Consider the following 24,393-nt stretch of genomic DNA (forward strand, 5'->3'; position numbering starts at 1 on the left):
TAAAGTTTAAACCAGGGGTCTTCAAACTTGGCCCTTTTATGACTTGTGGACTTCAACTCCCAGAATTCCTCAGCCAGGCATGCTGATTTAAAAGAACCTGTAATGGTACTGTATACAAATAACCAATAATCCTGTTGGTCCTGGCAGCAGCTTCCATTAGGTTTAAAAAGAAAAGCCTCCCAGATTATTTGCACTTTCCTAAATTAGATACATCCCTATCTCAGTTTTCATGGCATAGCTTCATTTCAATTGACTTGACTTTTTCTTCATTCCAAGTTTGGCCTCGTTTCCAAAATAATTTGAAAAAGTTAAAGATGGATGCTGAATTTAAAACATAAAACATCATGAGACATAAAACCTCCCATTCCCATCTTTTCTGTAATAGAGAAATAACTGTCCCACCTTACAAGATTTTTTTAAGGTTAAAACAGGGTTTCTCAATTTTGGCAACTTTAAGATGCACAGACTTCAGCTTCCAAATTCCAAGGTGCTAGCTGGGGAATTCTGGGAAATCCACACATCTTAAAGTTGCCAAGGTTGAAAAATACTGGATTCAAAGATAAAAATCACCCTTATAATATGCTTGATGTCTGGCAATTTTAAGGCCATGGTCAGGCTGTTTTTTGGCAACAATATGGAGGCAGCTTGCCTTTATCTTCAGCTAGTCTTTATTTGCTTGTCAGCCTTATAGCCCTTAGATTCTTTGTGGCCTCCCATCCAAGCACTAGGTCTCATCTGCTTAGCTTTTTCAAGATCAGCCAAGGTTGGCTACATGCTGCCACCTACTGCAAATCTTTGCTTATAGCTAAGTTTCTAAAATTTCTGCTCAACTTTATTGCAATCCTTTTCACATAAATAATGCACTCACAGATAACACCGCAGCACAATATAAGAAGATAAAAGCCAAACGCAGGACTTAAGAGCAAGTTTTTAAAAAGACGTGTTGGAGCAGAAAACGAACATTCCAGTTCAAATTTTCATGCCATAAATATTCATATGGGCGAGTAACTTTTTCTCAGATCTAATCTACCTGGGGCTGTGGTTGTAAAGATAAAAGGTGGAAAAGCTGGGATGTGGCTTAAATTCCCTGGGAGAGCATAAATAAATACATGATAAAATGAATAAGCAAAATAGGCCTGCAGATGAAAATAGCTATGATAATCAGATGAGCTCATTTTCTCATTTACTGACTCCAGATTTCAAAGTTGGCTAGCCTAAAGCATGAATTAAATCAGGGCCGACAGCTGTTTTAAGCACCCAAACACTAACTTCTTTATTAATTTACAATCATCCCCTAAATCACGATCAGCCTCATGTCTCTCCAGTTTGTATTTGAAGGAAAACAGTCACGCCCAAATCAGGATGTTATGACTTTTGCATTTATCAAGTGGGAGGAGGCCTTTTTACAAATGTATAATTTATATAACCAGGGCCCCACAAGCAACATTCAGTGCAAATTCTAAATTAAATCCGCTTTGGGCTTTCAGTTTTAAACCTCGTAAGCCGGTCTCCCTCTCGGCCACGTCCTAAGCGGTCACTTCTGCGGTTTTAAATCTGGGAAAAAAATAAAGATTCAAAGCATCTTCCTCCTGCAGCTGCGAGCGGCAGAGGAAACCTCGGATAATAAAATTCATGTTTCTTAGGCACGGCTGCTTTGCGGAAGGGTGATTTATGTACGTTTTCTTGCAGCAAACAACCAGAGCTGCGGGGGAAGCGGGTGCTACAATGTGGTTTGCACGGGCTAAAAATATACAAATTTAGTATTGTAGTAACAGGTTTAAAATAAATCAGCAATAAAATTATACCGGCTTCTGTTCTCCTATTTTAGGGCTACCCACTTGCTGTCAGGATCCTTCCAAGAGCTTCCCACCACGCGGAGCAAGGCTGCTACGTCATCTCTCAGCTTGCGGATGCGTGCATGGCTTTTCCACCTAGGGAGGCGATGTACAGACAGGGATTTAATTGGTCTGAGAGCCACCTGCCATGCAAGACAAGCCTACACCTGAGCATACGAAGAGTGCGTGCTAAATCTTCTGCCCAACAGCAGCCTCGTGTGACCTCGTTTAAAAAAATACTTCTCGGCTTCCTTTCCCCTCTCCGCCCTCTAATATTCCATCACCATCTCGCCTCCCGAATTATTTTTTTAAACACTGCACACTCCGGCCAAGAAGCACTTTAAAAAATTAAAAAAATAAGCTGAAGGTTACATTGAATTATGCAAGATTACGCTGCATACGTATTGTTTATCGCTTACGTAAACAAATCAATGAAACAAATCAATACCCAACGGAAGGAGGACGCACAAAGCTGTGAGTTACAGACCCCGCAATAGAATACCATAAAAGGGAGACCGTGGCGCCCCGCCCCTTCCGAAGCCCCGCCCCTCAACCAATCACATTGCAAAAGGGCACGTTGCCCTCAGTTGAAGCCAAAAACGAACGTCAGGTCATGGTAGCAAAGGAAGCCTGGGGATTTTGCATAGGGGAGAAGGCTGGACGGGATGGGGTTGGAGGAGGACAATTGGCGGGGGAAGAAAGGAACGATTTTGTTCTAATTGCTTCTTGGGAGCGATGTGGCTTTTCTTGCAAAGAATGCTTTTGCCTGTAAGAAATCGAAGGGTCAGCAAGCTCTTCTGCAGGTGGGTGGCTGTAAATACTAAGTTTCTCCTTTGAGAAAGCACGTGAGAAGAGGTGATTTTCTTGATATGCAATTTCCTGCGGACAGGTTAGAATAACAGAGGTGGAAGGGACCTTGGAGGTCTTCTAGTCCATCCGTGCACAAGCAGGAGATCCTATACCAGTGATGGTGAATCTTTTATAGACCTAGTGCCTGAACTGCAACCCAAAACCCATTTATGTATTGTCGGGTGCCGGATGGGTGTGGCCCATTGGGTGGGCGTGGCTGCAGTGGTAACGGCAGACTGGGTGGGACTAAAAAGTTCAATCAAGGAATTCCAACTTTGCAAGATCTTTTTTTTCCCTGGGAGAAGTTGAAATTGATTGAACCTTTTTTTTTGCACATGGCGGTGGAGGCCTAAAGCAAAAAGGTTTTATAAAACCTAGCTGAAGGTCTAGGACTGGGGCGGCGCGCGTGCCCACAGAGAGGGCTCTGAGTGCCACCTGTGGCACACGTGACATAGGTTCGCCACCACTGTCCTATACCATTCCGGACAAATGGCTGTTCAATCTCTCACAAACAAAAGGAAATATATGTGTCCCACGATAATGTTGCAGGGTACAATCTAGGTTGGTCACTGGGACCAACTGTTTTGTCTTCCAAACTTTCGGACTTGTGTGAGAAGTTCCTGAGGATGGGCTCCAGCATGAGTCTGAAAACTCGAAAGATGAAACCTCTAGTTCCAGTGACTGACCTAGATTGGATCCTGTCCAATCTCTTCTTCAAAATCTTCAATGATGGAGCACCCACAAGTTCTGAAGGCAAGCCGTTCCGCTGATTAATTTCTCCTTAGTTCTAGATCGGTTCTCTCCTTGATTAGTTTCCATCCATTGCTTCTTGTCCTGCCTTCTGATGCTTTGGAGAATAGCTTGACTCCCTCTTCTTTGTGGCAGCCCCTCGAATATTGGAACACTGTTGTCATATCACCCCTGGTCCTTTTCATTAAAGTAGAATACTTGACTCCTATAACTGTTCATATATTTTGGCCTCCAGGCCCCTAATCATCTTTGCTGCTCTTCTTTGCACTCTTTCAAAATCTCAACATCTTTTTTATATTGTGGCGACCAAAACTGGATGCAATATTCCAAGTATGGTCTTACCGTGGCTAATTTACTGCTGCCTTCTCCTCTAAAAGAGTCAGTCCTTTGTAACAACTGCATAGAAGACAGGAATCCAACAGAGAAAGTTGCCTCTGTGTAAGTTATAACAGCTTCAGGAGCATATTTCTCTTTTTTTGTTGGCCAGCTTTCTAGTTCTTAAAGATTCAAGAGCTCCATGGAGTGGACTGGGCAACCCTATTTGTACAGAGTTGATGAGTGCCCATAATACATAGTCTAGAATACTTTCACTCTAACTCAGTGTTTCTCAACCTTGACAATTTTAAGGCATGTGGACTTCAACTCCCAGAATTCCACAGCCAGCTTTGCTGGCTGTGGAATTCTGGGAGTTGAAGTCCACATGCCTTAAAATTGTCAAGGTTGAGAAACACTGCAGTCTAACTTCTCACAGAAGAGAGCAGTGAGGATAAATGATATATGCTTCTCTGAAATTTCTTGCAGAAAAGTAGTGTCACAGTGTTACTGTCAGCCTTGCAAGGTAGTCCAGACAAGAAACATGCCCGCGATTATGGCATAGTCTTTACTGTAAGGTTACATTAACAGGATCTTGCAAATCTGAAAGTAGATTCCCCCCTCTCCCCCCCCCCTGGCATTTGCAAACCAAGAAAGGGGTAGAGGTGTCCCTTCTGAGATGTTTGCTACACTCCCATTGCTTTGGTAGGCTCAGCTGCCTCTTATCTGACTGTTGCCTAATTTGCTGCCACATATCACTACAACTGCATATTTTATTTTATATTCCTCCTCTGTTAAGAATCTGAGATTGGCATCACTGACCCCTGTATTTATTTATCAGATTTGTATTTAGACTTTTCTTACAGTGATAACAACTTGTAATAATTGAGTACCCTCTTCTCTCTACTTTTTCTTCACAAGGTAGGAGGAAACTTGCTGTAAATTTGGGGTTCCAGTAATTTGGGCTCAGGTAACATTTTGATCAAGTGCTTAATCACTTTATCACAGCACTTTTGAATTAATTAATTAGGAATGGTCATTATCTGAATGAAGGCAAATATACATGTCCCAAGAAAATGTTGCAAGATCCAATCTGGGTTAGACACCGGAACCAGAGGTTTAATTTTCTGAGCTTTTGGACTCGCATCCTCAGGGAACTTCTCTCTAACAGAATGTGTGTTTTGTAATATGTAATATTATGTGGTGCCTGGTTGTGTGTGGCTTTTTAGTTGTTGATTGGTGTGTTGATGGGCGGCTATTGGCTGTTGTTTCCTTGTGCTGCCAAATCCTTGACTCCCAAGTACCTGATAAGTCGGTGATAAACCAGCACTCCTTTGACTGACAAGGAGGTTTCCCAGGCTTCAATTATTTCCCTGGCTATCTTTATACCTGCATAGCCAACAATCTTAGTAGCTGCGAAATTGAATGTATGTCCTTGTTCATTGCAGTGTGAGGCTACCAATGAGTTTGGGTCTCCTCGTCTGACTGCTTGCTTATGTTCTTGCAATGTGGTGGTAGGCTTCCTCCTCTTTTATCCTACATAGTCACAGGGGCAATCCATGCAGGGGATCTGGTAGATTACATTAGAAGAATCTCATATCTCCAAGCGATCTTTGTGATGCATGATTTGTCTTTGTATGGTAGTCTCTGGGCTGTGTGCGATGCCCACTTGCAGATTTCAGAAGCTGTGTTCTACTGCTTCTGAAACACTGCCATATAGTGTTCTGACACAACTCTTTGCCAATGCCTGAGTTGTTGTTGGCCTTTCGATAAACCGTGGTTTCTAGGCTTCTGTCTTCCTATGTCAGTGATGGCGAACCTTTTAGAGACCGAGTGCCCAAAAACTGGCCCCACCCCCATTCCACCCCCGCCCCGCTCCCACCCTGCCTGCCCATAGGGCCACTCATCGCTTCCAGGGCCCACTGCAGATCGCCCAGCAGCACCATGGCAGCCACGCCCTCTCCCCACACCCCACAGCATCAACTGTGCGTGATGGGGCATGAGGGCAGAGTCTTGTCTACGCTGCCTGGCTGCCATGTCCTTGGCTGCACTGCTCCGCGTGGGCCACACTCGGGTGACTCTTCTCCAGGAGGGCTACTGGTGAGGAGGGGGTCACGGGGGGAGGCAAGATTGGAGCAATGGCACGTGTGCCCACAGAGAGGGTTCCGAGTGCTGCCTCTGGCACCCGTGCCAGAGGTTCGCCACCACTGTCCTATATGGTGACAAGCAGATCTAAAAATGGTAATTACTCAGCCATTGTGAACTGTATGTCTGGGAAGATGGAGTTCAGTAATGAAAGTCTTTCAGTGCATTTCTTTTGATGATGACAAATGTGTCACCTCCGTAGGGGCACCAAAATCTAGGTGTGTCGTTTTGAAATGCACGGTGTTCTAGTTCATGCAGGACTGTTTCTGCAATGACTCCTGATATTGGGGATCCGATGGATATCCCTTTTATTTTTTCATACATTTCTCTTTTGAACGTGAAGAAGTTACGTTGACAGTATTGGAGTAGCTTTGTGACTTATGTCCCCCTTTTGGGCCGATATATGGATGACATGTTTGTCATCATCAGAAGAAATGTACTGACTTTCATAAACTCGTGGTCTCCTATTTTCTAGCCTGGTGCCTTAACCACTAGACCAAACTGGCTCTCTTTTTTCCTTCCTGTTTTCCAGGTTATATTGCCAGGCTGCAAAGAGGGACACCATCTTTGCCTTGTCTTCTGGTCAAGGAAAGTGTGGAGTGGCTGTGATTCGAACCAGTGGCCCAGCTAGCTGTTCAGCGTTGCTCTGCATGACAGGGACAAAGGAACCACCACCTGCAAGAACAGCTACTTTACGTAGGATATGTGATCCCAGCTCTTCTGAAACCCTGGACAGAGGCCTTGTACTATGGTTCCCAGGTTAGAATTTTAAAGTACCTAAGCACAACTGCTGTATTGATTCTTGTCCAACGTTAAAGCTTTATCAAGTTTGTGATACATAATTCTTTGTTGTCTTGGCAATGCCCCTCTCAGTTGAATAAATGTATATGTAAAATAATTGCACCTTTTCCCCCAAATGACAGGGTCACAGTTCTAATGTGAAAGCATTAGATTATGGATACTTATTGGAGGGATCAAAGAAAGGGAAATTTTGGGTTCAGAGGTAATAATAACAATAATAATAGTAATAATAATAATAATAATAAAGGTGGTCATAATTTGAGGACTACCTGTATGTTATGGAGTTACTGTAACTTGTTATAATCTGAAAATAATCAGTGAATGTAGGCTGGACCTATCATCTATAGAAGACTATAGAATTTCTTTGAAGACAATATATGGAAACTATTACTAAAACATGAGTTTAATGTGAGAAAACAGAGTGTGAGGAAGAAGCTCAAGTTTGCCCCACTTTGATGCTCTCTGGTATAAGAGTGAGGAAAAGAGAATGCTATTAGACTTTCAGCACTATAGCAGCCCTTCAAGGTAGATCAGGTATTGAAACAAATATATGAGAAATATTGGATTTCTACCTCAATTACATTACAGTAAGAGAAATTAATTCCCCTCTGTTGATTTAAACAATCCACTATCTACTAACGATTAATATGTCTCTGTTAAGTATTATTAGAGCATTAGATGTCGGTCAATAGTAGAATAATTCTTTTGGAAGCCAGTTTGTTCTTCCACCAGGAGGCTCTCCTGTTCCAATCAATCTCTCCACTTCTCAGTCACTCTAACACACACACACACAAACACACACACACATCTGACATCGCATCACATTTGCAGTTAATTAAGCAAACCGATGAGTCTGTAATTTGTTGAATTCCCTTTTGTAAAGATGGGAATTATCATTACAAGTAAATAGACATATAGGCATATTTATCTATAAATATAAACAGTAAAGCCAAAATTGGTGCTCACGGAGTTGAATTACTTTTAATTAACACAGGAATCGAATCATTGTGGAGCCTTTCCTGGTCTTAAATAAGCAATTAAGTTCTTAACTTCTGCAGGCAGGACCAGCACCAAGCTGGCAAGTCTTCTATAAATGGCTTTTTAGATCCCAAAATTCATCTTTTTACATTTTCTTAAAATGCTTCTTGTTGAATAGTGCCATTTATAAGGAATAGTGCCATTTTTAGAATGAGCTTTGGGATATGCTAAAAAATAAGTCACTCTTTGGCTCTAACTGCTTGTATTAAACAAGCCCCCAAATCCTTCACAGCAGCATATCTCTTATATTTAAAAAGTTTCTGAAATATCATGCAGTAGTATTATGCTCTCATCAGCTTCGTGCACCTTGTTATTTCTAATAAGCACTTTTTTTCTTGGCTGTTTATGCTCAGCTGTGTTCCTCTGGAGTAGTAATTTTTGTAATTCTGGCCCTAAATTATTACAGCAATTAAACATTCAGATGGGTTTGTAACCTATGAAGGAAGAGGGCACAATCCATAATCATTGTGAAGAAAATTGGTGGTTATTATCAAGTTCAGTTGAAGGGACCAGTTAATGCAACATGATCCCCTTGAGGAAAGAAATGAAACAGATAAAGACCTTCTACACAAGACTACCACATAAAAGATGTCATGTTTAATTAGACTGGTAGGAGATAGTTTCTCAGACTGAACAACAACAAGTACAGATTCCAGAAGTACAGACTCTACACATAGTTCAGAGGTGAATTGTTGAGTTTTTGGTATTCTCTGAGCTTGGTTGTTTTTCTGCAGACGTTTGATTACTAGGTTAGATTATCAGAGCATGGAAGAGAGATGATATTATTGAGCCTGCAACATCTGCAAAAGGCCACCCAAGCTCAAAAAACCCCAAGAACCCAGCAATTTACAGAATGGAGCAGATTTCCTGTCACAATAAAGAAATAGGTAGCATTCCTTTTGGCTCTAGCTCAGTCTAGAACTAAAATTCTGCCGGTGATCATTTTCATTGGTGCCCTTTGGAATGTATAGATTTCATTTTGTTTATTTGTATTATTGATATTTCTGTGCTATTCCACTCCAAATATTTCTGAGAAATCTACAGCAAAAATAAGGATTAAAATAACAGACTATCAAAAAAACCATAATGACACAATCCAACAGAGAGCTTCCATAAGAGGAATGCCACCATTGAAAAACCTCTGCAGATACAACTCCTTGGGGACAAGACCATAGCAGGTCCTCTCTTCCAATTCTCACAGGATGGAGACATTCATTTTGGAGCAGGTGGTCTGCAGCATAAGCAGATCCTAAGCCATGTAGGACTTTACAAGTAAGCAATTCAATGTCTTGAATTGCACCTGGAAACTGACTAGCAGCTAATGCAATTCATACTGTAGAGGTGTAGCATTAGTCAAGTCAGAAATGTTCATCACTATGTAGGCCAGGGTGTCAAACTGCTGCCCACAGGCTGGTTGCATCATGAGGAGGCTGCACCCGCCCCACCTCCGGCAATGTGAAAAAAGTCACGATACATCGTGACACGTCACATGATGCGGTGAGTTTGACACCCGTAAACTAGGCCATTGAATGCTGAATCACTACAAGCTTCCTCAAGGGCAGCTGTGTGTACAATTAATTGCTATAGTCCAATTAAGGTACTGACTGGAGCAGCCTGATGGCTTAGTGGTGAAGACGCTCACCTCACATTTGGAAGGTTGAGAGTTCAATCCTAGGTAGCAGCTGATGTTTCTCTCTCAGGGCGCAAAGAGAAAATATCTGCTACAAACTCTGCATAGATGTTAGGAAGGGCATCTGGACCAGTAAACGCTCAACTCCATTCAGTCACCCCAACTCTACTATGAATTAAGGGATTGCAGGATCATAAAAAGAAAAAAAAAGTATTGGCCATCTGTCAGCCCTTTGAAGTAGCTAAGGTAAAGAATGAGGGATTCCAAGAATGAAACTATTTGTATAGGGTAGAGTAACAGAATCTGCGCTCTCTGAGCTTGGTTATTTGCTTGCAGATGTTTCATTACCTGATTAGGTAACATCTTCAGTGCTAGTTGAGTGTGGGGTTTGCTGCCTGTTTATATACAGTAGATTGTAGACTGGCAGCTAGTCTAGCCTTGTTGATTTACAACTCTGGTAGCAACTGATGGGACTTGGTGGGAGGGGTTCCCATGTATTTAGGCCCAACTTCTTTTGTTTGGTTCAGGTGACAAGTTTTCCTCTGTTTCGTTTAACGATTTTTTCCCCTTCTTATCTGTCTCCCAAAGGGATCTTTTAGACAAGATTCCTGGCTTTTTGTCCACCCTGCTTATGTGCCTCCTTCATCTTTAGGTATGCTTCAGCCTCGGCTGACAATACCACATTCCATATTCCATTGGCCATTTCCTGTTCTCTCATTATCTTTGGTTAGCCTGTTAAGCCTGTGAAAGCAATTTTTGAGATTGATCTGAAGGTCGAGCAAGTTTATACTCCAAAACAGGATCCAAAAACAAGAAAGAAAGGAAATCTCTTTCCTTCCAGGAAAGGTGTTCAGGTTTTTAGAAAAGGAAAACACTAATGGAAAAATAGTTTAAGCTGGTAAGACCAGTTTGAAGAAAATATAAAGAGAGACGTTTTTCTCCTCTTACAATATCAGAAGTCAGTGTCTATGGAGATTCTCAGTCATCCAGGTCATGGTTGTCCCAAAGGCAACTGGATTTTGCTTTTCCTTAAGACATTTCGCTTTAAGACATTTAAGAAGTTTTTTCAGCTCTGAAGAAGGAAAAACAAAGTCCAATTGCCTTTTGAAAAAGCACCTTTGGGATAATCAGAGTTCAATGTTTTCTGATCAGATTGTTTAGAGATGGATTCAGGATGTGTGAAATTATTTCTTCATCTAATGTGGTTAAATCATTGCCAGTACTGGCTTAAAAAGTCCCATCATCCAACTGAATTTATCATTACTGTCTGAATGATAAATTAAGCCAGGATAGTCTAAAGTTGCAGACTTCAAACCCTGCAGATCGAGGACAGTTTATTTTTGAATACCCACCACGGATACTTTTATGAAGCGCTTATCATGATACAAAAAAGATGCTCAGGCCCTAGAAAGAGTGCAGAGAATAATTTAGCTCTGGAGGCTAAATCATACAATGAACGATTAAGGGAACTAGCCTGACAAAGAGAAGCCTTAAGGATGACATGATAGCTGTCTTCTAATACCTGAAGGACTGTCTCAGGGAAGAGGGTATTGATTTGTTCTCCATAGTACCTGAAAGCAGGACAAGAAGCAATGGGTGGAAGCTCTTCAGAGAGAGATTCAATCTGGAAATAAGGAGGAATTTCTTGACAGGATGATTAATGAATGGGACAGCTTGCCTCCCAGAATTGTAGGTGTTCCATCGCTGGAGATTTTCAAGAGCAAATTGGAGATCCATTTTGTCTGGGATAATATAAGGACTTCTGCCTTGGGCAGGGAGTTATGCTAGAAGAACTCCAAGGTCCGTTTCAGCCCTATGAGTCTTAAGTTTCTTCAGCCACCAGAAAAACTCTCTTGAACTCTCTTAAGGGAGGAAGCAGAAGCCTCTCTCTGAGGAACTGAATGGACCTTGTCATTTATTGAATTCATTTACTGAATTAATTCCAACTTCGTTATTTTTCTTCAGGACCAGGTAGTTTCACAGGCGAGGACAGTGCTGAGTTCCATGTGCATGGTGGCCCAGCTGTGGTGAGCGGCGTCCTGAACGCTTTGGGTGGGTCCTTCAATATTTTGGCTAATCTTTCTTTCCCAACCATTTTTAGGGGTGCAAGGGAAGGTTTTCTCTTTACTGGGAAAGCAATAGAAAGTCTCTTCCTGACTTCAGGTGCACTTCCTGAGCTGCGCTTTGCTGAACCTGGAGAATTCACCAAACGGGCCTTCCAGAATGGCAAGCTAGACCTCACAGCAGCTGAAGGCCTAGGAGACCTGATTCATGCTGAGACGGAAGGCCAGCGTCGGCAGGCCTTACGTCAGATGGACGGGGAATTGGGTCAGCTCTATCAGCGCTGGACTGACACCCTCACAAAGGCAAGGAGCAAGTTTGAAGGGTGTGTGTGTGTGTGTTTAGAAGTCTTAGAAACTGAAACATCTCCGTTTATTTGTTTATTAAATTTATATGCTGCCCATCTTGCTATTCAAAGTGCCTCTGGGTGGCTTATAATATAGTAAAAATAGAAATATAAAAACAGTTATTAATACAGATAGTCCTTGACTTACGACCACAATGGAGCCCAAACTTTCCATTGCTAACCAAGATAGTTAAATGAGTCTGCCCCATTTTACGACCTTCATTGCCATAGTTGTTAAGTGAATCACTGCAGTTGTTAAATTAATAATACAGGTTGTTAAATGAATCTGTCTTCTCCATTGACTTTGTTTGTCAGAAGGTTGCAATTGTGATCTAATGACCCTGGGATACTGCAACTGTCATAAATACATGCCAGTTGCCAAGCATCTGAATTTTGATCATGTGACCACAGAGATGCTGCAGTGGTCATAAGCATGATTGACTTTTCAAGTGAGTCAGCTTGCATGACATGGCCAGAATATGATAGCCTTTGTTTGGCAATCTTGACTTCAAGCAGTTAAAACAGCAGGCTAGAAAGTGGAGACCATGAGTTCAAGACCTGCCTTAGCCATGAAAGCCAGCCAGCTGATTGACTTTGGCCAGTCACACTCTCTCAACCCAAATGTCTTCACAAGGTTGTTGTGGGGAAAATAGAAGGAAAGTGTGTTTGATGTGTTTACCACCCTGAGGTATTTGTAAAAATAATAAAGATGGGTATAAAAATGGGTTGAGAGAGAGTGACTGGGTATAAACAAACAAACTGGAAGGTGCCTTCCTAGCTATGAGGCCTTAGTCCCCATTTATAGTTAAATGCCTTGTGCAAACCCAATCAGCTGGAAATAAACTGCCACAGCACAGGGCTTGTAGTCAGTTCACACAAATCTTTTTCTCATAAATCTGTCAGCCTCTCACATTTTTTTTTTAATGTTCTAAAATGCCCTTTTGGTTCATTGCAACATCTGAACTTGTCCAGATGTTAACATTTGCAAAACAGACCTTTCCTAAAAATCTGGCAAGCATGAGAAGGTTTTCTCATTTTGTTCTCATTCTCTCTGCCTTTAAAAAGATGGGCCAAAAAAACCCACATTTTAGTTCCTCAGGCCTTTAACTGTTGGCAAGGTGTATGTTGGTTTTATTTTCTGTTTTTGATGTTATTTTTGGATTCTCTGTTGTAATTATTATTAGCATTTAAGAAGAAACGAGGGAGATCAATCAATAACTAGCATTGTCCAAGCCTGTCTGAGATACTGCGTTTCCACCAACTTTCAATTTTTATTGCTGGCTCATGAAGAAAGGTTTGGGCAATCATTCGTCTGGAATGTACTAGGTCTCCTGCTCGAACAGGAGTTTGGACTAGAAGACCACCAAGGTCCCTTACAGCCCTGTTATACTATGTTCTGTGTGGTGCATATCTCTTTCACCCTCTTACTTAGTACTCTAGTCTAGAGCAGGGCTTCTCAAACTTTGTAACTTTAACCTGTGTGGATTTCAACTTGCAGAGCTATTCAGCTACCACTGGCCGGGGAAATCTGCAAATTGAAATCCACACATTTTAAATTTCCAAGTTTGAAAAAATCTGCTCTAAAACACACCTGATAATTCCTTGTACTGAAGAATGAGGTATCTGTTACAGTAAACAAACAAAGGCTCAAATATTTGGAGAGGCTAAAAAAAGCATTATGTGGAAGCAGGAAAGCCCTGAAATGTGGATCGATATAGGAAGGAAAGGAAACACATTTCTTTCAAGCCTGGATTTTGTTTAAAAATAAATGCTATGTATGCCTTCATTTTATTGTCTGGACCATTGCCGATGTATTTTTTGTCAAATTTCTAGAACTGGCTGCATAATAACTCTGGATTGTGTCCAGTAATAAAAAGAGTTGAAAGTGTTATAATCACACACACACACACACACACACACACACACACACACACACAAACATACAAGATGGTAAACATCAAGATAGATTAATAAAGCATAGCCTTCAACCCCACATATTCCCCAAAAGGGGACCACCATATTCTATAATCTAGGGCACGGGTAAACAACCTTGGTTCTTTTATGACTCGTGGACTTCAACTCCCAGAATTCCTGAGCCAGCATGGCTCAGCTTGGAAACCTCTCCCTTTCCCCTCAGCATTATGGACATCTTGGCTGCAGGATGAACACCCTTTGAAGGGTGCAGGAGTATAAATGGATTTCCAGAAAACATGGCAGACTACAGGAACCATTTGCGCTTCAGTTTGGGATGCAGACAACACAGACTCATCCCCAACAGCCTGCACCTGTTTTCAACAGTGAAGGGACACAGGGCAGAAAACATCCTGCAGCCAAGAAGGCTCCACACACATTTGCACAACTTAGGTGACCCTGAGGACACAGGTAAACCTCCAAATGGCCCCAAGGACTCTCTAAAAGAATGCAAATGACCAGCTGTCTGCAAGGAGTATAAATCCTTCCATTCCCCACCATCCAGTCAGAGCTGAAGAAGCGTCTTGGATGAGAAGTGAAACATCTTCAAAGAAAAACAAGAAAGTTCAGTTGCCTCCTGAAAAAGCACCTTTGGGACTTCCTGACAGCATGAACAATTAATCAGTGGAGCAGCTTGGCTCCTGAAGTTGTGAGTGCTCCATCGTAGGAGGTTTTCAAGACAAGAGTGGGCAACCATTTTTCCAGGATGATATAATGATTACTGCCTTGGGCAGCGGGTTGGACTAGAGGACCTTCAAGGACCCTTCCAGCCCTATGAGTTGCTACTTACTTCATGCATTGAGTGATTAGGCCAATGTAGGGGGACATATCAGCTCATAAAACCTTATGTCTTTTAATAGAATTATTAGCCCATCAGAAAAGGCACTGTCAGACTCATTTTTTTAGATTAGACTATTACTCATTTATATGGAACAGTCATCAAATATTCCATAAATATTTAAATATCCTTTCTCTGCAGACTTCTCCCCCTCTTCCTCTTTCTTTCCCCCTGGAGAAAAATAGCTCTCAGTCCTTTTCTTCTGCAGACCCTGGCTCATCTCGAGGCCTACATCGACTTCAGTGAAGATGACAATATTGAGGATGATGTCCTTGCTCAAGGTAAGTCTTTCTTCTGCTCAGGGGGGTCCTCAGGGTGTGGTCAAAAAGGCAAGATGTCAGCCACAGCAGCGCAATCAAGGCAGCATCTGTTTATGTGACACACATAAAAAGCAGCCAGAGCTTAAATCATACAGTTAGGCCAGTCCTTGAGTTTTTTAATCACTCCTTGCACATAGGTGCTGCAGTGATTGTACACCCCTGTGTCCCTTCTTTTCTTTGGAAATTGCTGTTAGAAACTCACTGAGTCCAAGCTGTCCTTTGGTGAACAAGCTCCAGGAAATCCCAAAAGGTGCTTTTCAAAAGGCAACTGGACTTTATTGAAGATGTTTCACTTCTCATTCAGGAATCTTCTTCAGTTCTGGCTGAATGGTAGGGAATTCCCCACCATTAAGCCAGAACTAAAGAGCTGCTTGGATGAAAAATGAAATATCTTCAAGGAAGAAACCCCAAACCAAGAAAGTCCAGCTGCCTTTAGATAAGCACCTTTGGGATAATCATGACCTGGGTGATTGAGGATCATTCCTAGACATGAGCTCCAGGAAAGGAACCAGAGGATTTCTTGCAAGATCCTAGTCCTCCAAAACAGTGGCAGGGAGGGAAAGAAGCAGGGGAGGGAGGGAGGGATGGCCAATGCATCCGCCATGATGGTCTTTCCCCCCCCCATAGTGGAAGACACTGTCAAGGCATTGGAGAAGGAGCTGAGAGAACATTTGCAAGATGGCCGCCGCGGGCAGAGGCTGCGGGACGGGGTCCATGTAGTCATTGCAGGACCTGCTAATGCTGGGAAGAGCAGCCTTCTCAACCAGTTGTGTGAGTAGCACCGGGGACATGTGGAATGGTGGAATGGGAGAGTGGGTGGTCAGAGTGGTCAAGGGATGAAGACAGGAGTCTTTCAGGATTTTGCTAAAAAGTTCAAAAGTTCATCAGTCACCTTTTATGAGAAACCTCCTCAAGACCCTGAACAACAAAGCTGAAACCATTAAGACAAAGGAATAGTTACCACATGAGCTCTCTGAAGGCTGCGATCGTGTTTTAATATGCTTTTTTGCCATTATTTCATTAAACAAAACAAACTGAAACAGTAGCAAAAATAAATAAAAAAAGAAAGGCATCTGATGCAAGTACCTGCCCCAAAGCATCCCAGACTTAAAGTTGACAATTAGCAAGACAAAAAAAAAAAAAACCTGGATAGTGGACATTGCAGTGCCTAGAGCAGTGTTTCTCAACCTTGACAATTTTAAGGCATGTGGACTTCAACTCCCAGAATTCCACAGCCAGCAATTGCTGGCTGTGGAATTCTGGGAGTTGAAGTCCACATGCCTTAAAATTGTCAAGGTTGAGAAACACTGGCCTAGAGAGAGAAGAGAATAGAAGAGAAAGAACTGGAGAAAATTACAAAATACAAAGTCCTGCAAATAGAACGACTGTGGCAGAAGAAAGCAAATATAATAACAATAGTGATAGGCACCTTGGGTGCAATTCTAAAACAACTGTTGCACCATTTGAACACTGTTGGCAATGACAAAATCCCCACTAGTCCATTGCAAAAAGCAGCTTTACTTGGAACAGCTTACATCCTGCGATAGTACCTTTAACACCATCAAACAACAGCATTTGCCTATCCCAGGTCCTTCAGAAAGATAGATGGATAAAAATGCCAAATCCTGTTTAAACATCTGACTTTCTATGTGACCAACCATAATAATATTTTTTTCCATATTTCCTACAGTAAAAACCACAGCATCTATCTAAATCTTCCTAATAGTCATTTCTAAAATCAATGTTAATGCCTGCATACCCCATAACGCCCATTTAGCATTGAAAAATGATCGAAGTGCAATTTTTCAGAAATAGCATATCGTAAAATTTAATTGATGTAACTTTGAATGCAAGTAATTTTAAATACGCAAATACGTATCTTTGTCTTCTAGTGAAAAGTTCAGGGTCCTTTTCCTGATTTGTCAATTTTGTTTAATAATAGAGCATGTAAAAGATTCCCCCCGGAAAATAATATTAACAATACTACGATTTGTTCTGAAAGAATTCAAGGAAATAAAACAATAACAAGGAAATCCATTTTAAAAACACTACTGTCCTTGGAGTAACAAAGAACAATCCTGAGATAGCTTTAGCAATGTTACACAAAACTATTAAAAAGGAATAAGAAATTGTAATAAAAATAATTAAAGCATGAAATAAGAAAAAGAAAAGGAAATCTAACTAAAGGTATTTTGCACTGATACTGTTCATTATATATCTCATCCATTTCTACTTTTATAAACCATTCTTGCTTCCATTACAGGTACATCCTGCTTAATACACTGAGAATGGTCAGCCTATTTATTAGTCTTCTGCAAGACAGACAAACCTCTGTCAAAAAATAGACTGGCTGATAGGCTGATGGAATAGAAAAGGAATATCAGGTGAAAATCTTGGTGGTCCTCCAGAGCCACCAAAATCCAGAGAATTTTGATAGTTGATATCCACACATTTAACAATTACAAGGGTTGAAAAACGCTGCTTTACTCTACCAACCTGTCAGATGGGCTGTTTTTCAGATGGAAGTAAAAAGTGAGCTGCTTTACCATTTTTCTAGTCTTGGGCTAGAAAGAGAAACTACAGGACTCTAGCTTCTCAGCTGCCTAAATGTCCCAAATCAGTAAACGTTACAAGGGAATGGTAATAGCAAATGGCCCTAGCACTCAAACTCTCAAACTTTGGGACACTCAAACCTATCCCATGGGGTGCGCTACACTGGTAAATGAAATTTATATATTACCAAAACTCTGCTGTCTGTTTGTAACCTTTGATTAGCCAAAACAGTGGATCACAGCCCAGCAATTTTTGAATCAAAGTATCTCAAGTATGCCAACTTAAAGAATATATACAAATCCAGGACCCATTACTCTTGTAGAGTTGAAATTTTAAGAATCTTCAGACCAATTATATTTGCAAACTTTTGAGGCCACTGCAGTGCTGTCACAGTCAGGTGACACTGTCTGCCAGCTTTGCACAAACAAAGTCATTGGAGAAGGAAATTGAAAGTCATTTGCCTGTGTTTATCTCTTTAGATAAATAAATATTGACAAAGGATGACCCAATGGGTCACTGGTTGTCTATTGAATGAATAAAAAATCATAAGCAAGTAAAGACAAACTGTTCTTTAGGAAAGGTATTTTTTTAGAAGCTGAAATCCTGTCCGCTGCACATCAGAGGAAGATTCATTTGGACAGACTATTAAAGGTCAGCTTGATAATGCTATGAGAATAGTTACCAAACCATGAGCAAACCAATAATATGCAAAGCAAATATATTTTCACCTCAAAGCGCGTTAACAATTTTCCCTGTTGTTCCTTCTTGCCCTTTTGCGGAGACTCATTTTAATTAGCTTTGTGTTATTCTATAAATAGCCAAGGGGAGATCGCTTTTCCTTGTTTAAATTATTTTAGGGAGGGTGGTTTCCAGATGCTGGAAACGTCTTCAGATGTCCTTCAGAAAAATTTTTTGCCCATTAGGTTTAAGGGAAATTCTAGCCATATTCGCCTTTTTTATGTTATGGCAACCACTTATGGTTCAGGAAACTCTTAATGGCTGGGATTCCCAATACGAGGCTACTCCCACACAGCTTATCTTTCCCCCAATGTTATTTTAAATTGAAAAAAAAAACTATCTAGAAGGAAATGAGCATGCTGCAAAACAAATCAGAATAATATAGTATTTATTTCCAATAATCACATATAAAGTCTCCAGGGCAGTTTGGGGAATTTAGAGTTTACACTTATGGCTTGGATTAATTTATGTAGCTTAACCAAGATAGCTAAAACCTAGCAGCTTCAGGGAAGATGCTGAGCTTAAGTGAATGTATTTGTTCCTTAGAATTATACCCCAGCTTTCTTTAGGAGTTTGTCTAAGGGAGTACATAGCTCCTTCTTCCATTTTTTTCTCATTATACCTTGGGCAGAAGTTGAGCTGGAAGAGAGTGACTGGCGTACAGTCACCAAATGAGCTTTGGTGGATATGGGTGGATTAGACCTAAATCTCACTGGGCCTGGTTCAACATTGTCCCTACTACATCACTGAATCTCTAAAGTGAATCTTTTCAATCTTGTGTTTGGCTTAGTCTGTGGGAGTTTACAGACAATTGGTTGAATCAGGGGTCTCCAACCTTGTCCAACTTTAAGACTTGTGTACTTCAACTCCCCAATATTCCCCAGCCAGCATGGCTGGCTAAGAAATTCTGGGAACTGAAGTCCACAAGTCTTCAAAGTTGCCAAGTTTGGAGATCCCTGGGTTAGATTATGGTTCATTGTATTGCATGAACCGAGCAAGTGGGTTAATTCTGTAACTAAGCTAAGCTAAGAATATCATGTGAATTCACCCATTGTCTTCCTCTTCTTGACAATCTTTACTCTGTAGGCCAAAAGCCAACTGCTATCGTCTCTCCGGTGGCAGGGACCACACGAGATATAGTAGAGACTGCCTTGAACATTGGTGGCTTCCCTGTGGTGCTAAGCGACACGGCAGGCCTGAGAAATACCACAGATGTGATTGAGATGGAAGGAGTGAGCCGAGCTCGGCAGAGGTGAAAGGAATTCTGGAAGGGGAGGATCAGAATGGGAGGGGGTTGTGCATTGGGAGCCATCCTTTACCCCCCCCCACTTCACAAATATTGCAGTACAGGGCACAGAAATGTAAGTAGGGGACCCAACTTCCAGTTTCCAACAGTGGTTAGCTATGTGGCTATGAGAAGTCAAATGTAAGCTATCTCTAGAGATTTCACTGAGTAGTTGTGGTTAATTATGGTTGTCTTAAGGTCTTTCCCCCTTGCTGAGGAAGAGTGCTATCCATCCAACTTTACAAGTAATCCTTTACTTACAAACACAGTTGGGACCAGAATTTCCATTAGTAAGCAAGGCAGTTATTAAGTGAGTTGCACCCAATTTTAGGACCTTTTTTTGCCACGGTTGTTAAGTGAATCACTGCAGTTGTTAAGTAAATTGCACGGTCACTAAACAAGTGGTTGTAAGTTGATGACTACCTATAGTGGCATGAAACTGGCTGTCCTTCTTGTCAATCTCTTTCCTGCTTTGATTGCTTCCATCTGCAATCATTGCAGTCCCCAGTATAATGCCTGGCAGAGCCTAACAGGTCTTAACGCATCTTGAAGCTGCCTTTGGAGCCTGTTGGAATAAGGAGGAAAATCTGGCTTTAACTGCAGTCCTACTATGGACAATCTGGGCCTGTCTCATGGGCTGGGTAGGAGAGGGAGGCAACCTCATGGGGACACAGCTGAACAAGCAGGTCGCAAGTATGCTTCTGCTATGGTTCGGCACAAGCAAAGGCCTAGCCTAGGATCCAAATTAAACAGATTTAGATCATCCAGCAAGCAAGTTTCTTAGGTGAAGAACTATCCCAAAAAGCATGAGGGCTGGGTGCATGGCTTCATCTTCTACTCGTCCCTGGTCCCCCTCCCCTCCCAGGAAGGCCATCTCGGCTTATCTTTTCCTGCTGCCCATCAAAACTAGGGGTTCCACTGGATTCATCCCAGCAATGATGTCTGGTTTGCCTGCAGCACTAAATTTCATGATAGACAAACATGTCTACTATAGACAGTCCTCGAGTTAACAACATTCGTTTAGTGACCATTTGAAGTTACATCACTAAAAAAAACCCTGACTTATGACCAGTTTTTACAGAACCATTGCAGTCTCCCCATAGTCATGTGATTAAAATCGAGACACTTGGCCCCTGGCATGTATTTATGACAGTTGCACTGTCCAGGGGTCATTTGATCATCATTTGTAATCTTCCGAGCCGGTTTCCAACAAGCAAAGTGAATGGGGGAATCCAGATTCTCTTAATGACCACATGATTCACTTCACAACTGTGGCAAAAAAGGCTATAAAATGGGGCAAAACTCGCTTAACCACCTTGCTTAGCCACAGAAATTTTGGGCTCAATTGTGGTCGTAAGTCAAGGATTACCTGTAGAACTAACTACTCTCAATGGTTGAAGGAAAGCACCCTTCCTTGCAGTCAGTAGTTGCTGCCCTCTGTGGTGGTTTTTCTTTTTTCTTTTTTAATAAGTTTACCAGTGGAACAGTGAAACGCTAGACCAGTGGTTCTCAACCTGTGGGTCGGGACCCCATTTGGGGTCGAACGACCATTTCACAGGGGTCGCCAAACAACGCAGTCCGCCATTTTTTTCCCCTTTAGCTGTGCTACTCCCTTTTATTCTATTGGGTTTTGAAAGCCAATAGAATAGACTCTCTTCAAAGCCAATAGGAATTGTCCAGGCTGTCTCTGCCCTGCTGAGCCCACCAAAAGTCCCATTCTGCAAATGGTGCTGCACCAGTTGAGTAGTCCTCGACTTACGTCCGGTTGAATAGTCCTCGACTTACGATCGGTTGTGGGTCGCGGCATTAAAAAGGTTGAGAACCACTGCATTAGAATTTTTTTAAAAGAAGCTCACTTATGGAAGAAGGAAACACCGGACCCATCTTTTTTTAACTAGACCAATATTTAAGTAGACCAGGGGTAGGCAACCTTGGCTGTTTTATGACTCGTCGACTTCAACTCCCAGAATTCCTGAGTCAGCCATGCTGAGGGGAAAGAGAGAGGTTTCCAAGCTGAGCCATGCTGGCTCAGGAATTCTGGGAGTTGAAGTCCACGAGTCATAAAAGCCACGGTTGCCTATCCCTGAACTAGACCAATGTTTCTCAACTTTGGCAATTTTAAGATGTAGGGATTCAGAACCCCCCAGCATACTGGGCTAACGGTGAAAAATCATATGGCCTCAAACACCCACAAAAGGAAAGTGATTGGTGCTTGCTTTCCTACCTAGTGCAAAGTACAGGGTAAGGATGTAGGAGAAAAATCCATCAATTGGGAGCCATGATAAATGCGGTCCAGATAGAACATCTGGCTATCATCATTCTCAAAACAAGAGAAGGGGTAGACATCCAGAGGGTAATTTATTAAGCTCCTTTCCACCCTGTTTTTATATGTGCAGTAATTAAGGCTGCATTATGGAAAAAGCTTCACTTTCTTTATGATCTGCATCTTTTCATTGGGGATGTCTGTTAAAATAAACCTTAAGATGGCTCTCGGAACAAAAGTTTATAATTAGGAAATTAACAACGATTCTTGAGGGTGAAGCTTAGGAGAGAATTAAGGCATGTTTTTTTAAATTATTTCCTTGTAGGGTTTATAATTAGAAATTAACAAGGATTCTTGAGGGTGTAGCTTAGGAGAGAATTAAAGCATGATTTATTGTTTTTATTATTATTATTATTATTATTATTATTATTATTTTATTGAAAATTTTTAGGTTTTACAAAAAGAAAAGATTCCCCTCCCCCACACCCTCCCACCCCTCCCCTACCCTCCCCCAATCTTCCCAGAGCTGAATACAGGCTTAATTAAAAAAATTTTAAAAGAATCTTGAAACACTTATAAACCATAAACAAATCTAAATACGTTAATTAAACAAATTATAAAATAATTAACAACAATATATAAAAAAAATACAAGAAGAAAGAAAAGAAAAAACAGAAAAAGAAAAAATAATAATAATAAAAAAAGAAAATATCTAAGAAATATTATTATTGATCATCGCGTAGTCAGCCAGATGTTCAGACAGGATTTGGCATTTTTGTCTACTATCGAGTCCTTCCCAAGGACCTGGGATAGGCAGATGATGATGATGATGATGATGATTTCATTGTAGGGTCCATGATGCAGACCTTGTTCTGGTCATTTTGGATGGGAAACTAGCAGCTCAGCAGCCTGACCACTTAACTATATCCATGGTAGATGTCCTGTCTCCCGACAAGTCAAATGAGACACAGCCCTACCTTCTGGTTCTGAACAAAATGGACCTACTCGGAGAAGAAGACCAAGCAGATCTCCTGAGAACCTGTGACAGACTAGGTGTAGGCCCTGCCTGCTTGTTGTCCTGCAAAACTGGAGATGGGATTGTGGCCTTCCTGAACGCATTGCAGGAACAGCTGGCACGCATGTGAGAACAGGAGAAAAGAAGGCAGTGGGGAGAATTGAGGGTGGATGTGTATATTGTAAGAAACATATGTTTAAAAACTCCATAACTTGCACTTTTTACATGGTGGATGATGTTGGGCGGGGGCTGAAATATCTGATGAGGGAACTGCCAGTCATGTTTCTTAGAATGTTGTGCATTAAAGCTGTATAGACAACAATGCAGCATGGGCTTGTTGGGGGTGTATAGTAAGTGAGATAATACGGTGGCTACAGAATAAAGGGCAATATTTCCCGCCAGCTACACAAACAGGAGCATATCAAAGAAGTTGTGTGGATGTGACCTGAGATAATATCTTAATTTAAGTTGTTGGGAATTGGAGATAAAACCTTTAACCTTAGGCATATATACAGGTAGGCCTTGCTTAACAACCAGTCGCTTAGCAAACTTTTGAGGTTATGATGGACTTCCCCAAAGCTACTTACAACCTGGTTCTGGAGTTCTGATAGCTTCAGTGCCCCCTCCCCACGATCACATGTTTGCATTTTGGATGTTTTGACAACCAGTTCACATTTACACGAGTGTGATTTTCAATGTTTTTTGCCAGTTTCTGGCAAAAAAGACACCCATTGAATAAAATGGGTTTGCTTAATGACCCCCACAAAAAAAGTTGCAAAATCAGGCATGGTCATATGATGATCTGCTTAATGACCACCATGACTTATGACTGTGATTCTGGATCAATTACGGCCATAAGTCGAAGGTTACCTGTACAGGTTGAGAAGATCTTGTATCTTGTTGAGGCATTCTTCTGTGGATCTCAGCTGCAGATGCTCAGAAGCTGCACATTTCCTATTAATATGCAAGTAACAATGCAGCGTAATTCATGCATGCCAATAAACCATCTATTTCAGAACTGCAAATCTTATATTCTCACTCTGCAGGTGTGGCGACCCCCGAACTGATTCCCCGAGCCCAACGCAAGCACGTCACCAGCTTAGCTTGCAGAAATGTCTGGAGGCCTTGAGATGCTTTGTTGAGTACCAGGTTACGGACTTGGTGTTGGCTGCAGAGCAGCTGCGACTGGCACGGCGACAGCTAGGGCGGCTGACAGGCCAAGTGGGCACCGAAGAGCTCTTGGCAATCATCTTCAAAGACTTTTGTATTGGCAAATGAAGGAGGACCACAAGCCATGAACTAGTCCAGGGCTTTTCAACCTTTTCACCCATTGTACCACTTTTAGGATATGGCAACATCCGAGTACCACCAGTCGCCTAGCGAGGTGTCAAAAACTTGATGACCCCTCCCAAAAAAGAAAAAAGTGATAAAGTACAGGTAGTTCTCGACTTACAACAGTTCGCTTAGAGACTGTTCGAAGTTACAATGGCACTGAAAAAAGTGCCCCCCAAGCTACAGCCGAGCAAGACACTTGCCTGCCCGTCCGGCGACGCTCTTCCTCCTGTCCGAGGTTTTCATTGTTGTGAGCATTTCTGTTGATTGGCAGTGGGGGTGGGGTGGGGTAGGGGGGTGTTTGGTTTTTA

At 41.7% G+C, this 24,393-nt stretch overlaps 2 protein-coding genes across 4 annotated transcripts in view; one reads left to right on the plus strand and one right to left on the minus strand.

Moving 5' to 3' along the window:
• The window catches only part of ANO8 (anoctamin 8), a 69,553-nt gene extending 67,204 nt beyond the window's left edge, over positions 1-2,349 (minus strand). The window contains exons 1-2 of one of the 3 annotated variants that reach the window (XM_039334707.1): positions 2,284-2,349; positions 1,839-1,931 (exon numbers count right to left, since the gene is read on the minus strand). The gene's annotated coding sequence lies outside the window, so the exon portion shown is untranslated. Of the gene's footprint in view, positions 1-1,805; positions 1,932-2,254 lie in introns of all 3 variants that reach the window. The other 2 variants (XM_039334710.1, XM_039334709.1) reach the window with 2 other exon arrangements.
• Positions 2,350-2,460: 111 nt separating this feature from the next.
• On the plus strand, positions 2,461-24,171 carry GTPBP3 (GTP binding protein 3, mitochondrial). Its single transcript, XM_039334711.1, has 9 exons — positions 2,461-2,638; positions 6,424-6,650; positions 11,326-11,412; positions 11,524-11,726; positions 14,785-14,857; positions 15,524-15,667; positions 19,274-19,439; positions 22,586-22,876; positions 23,797-24,171. Exons 1-9 carry the CDS (start codon positions 2,571-2,573, stop codon positions 24,026-24,028), a joined length of 1,491 nt encoding a protein of 496 aa, XP_039190645.1. The 5' UTR covers positions 2,461-2,570; the 3' UTR covers positions 24,029-24,171.
• The last annotated feature ends 222 nt before the right edge of the window (positions 24,172-24,393 follow it).

This window comes from Crotalus tigris, unplaced genomic scaffold (genome assembly GCF_016545835.1).
Source record: "Crotalus tigris isolate CLP2741 ecotype Arizona unplaced genomic scaffold, ASM1654583v1 scf7180000017633.3093840, whole genome shotgun sequence".
NCBI classification, from domain to species: Eukaryota; Metazoa; Chordata; class Lepidosauria; order Squamata; family Viperidae; genus Crotalus; species Crotalus tigris.

Excerpts from the sequence above, each read along its gene's own strand:
- GTPBP3 (XM_039334711.1), top strand. The coding sequence starts at position 2,571 with ATGTGGCTTTTCTTGCAAAGAATGCTTTTGCCTGTAAGAAATCGAAGG. Across the intron at positions 15,668-19,273 it reads CAGCCTTCTCAACCAGTTGT|GCCAAAAGCCAACTGCTATC; the intron begins GTGAGTAGCACC and ends TTTACTCTGTAG. Across the intron at positions 19,440-22,585 it reads GTGAGCCGAGCTCGGCAGAG|GGTCCATGATGCAGACCTTG; the intron begins GTGAAAGGAATT and ends ATTTCATTGTAG.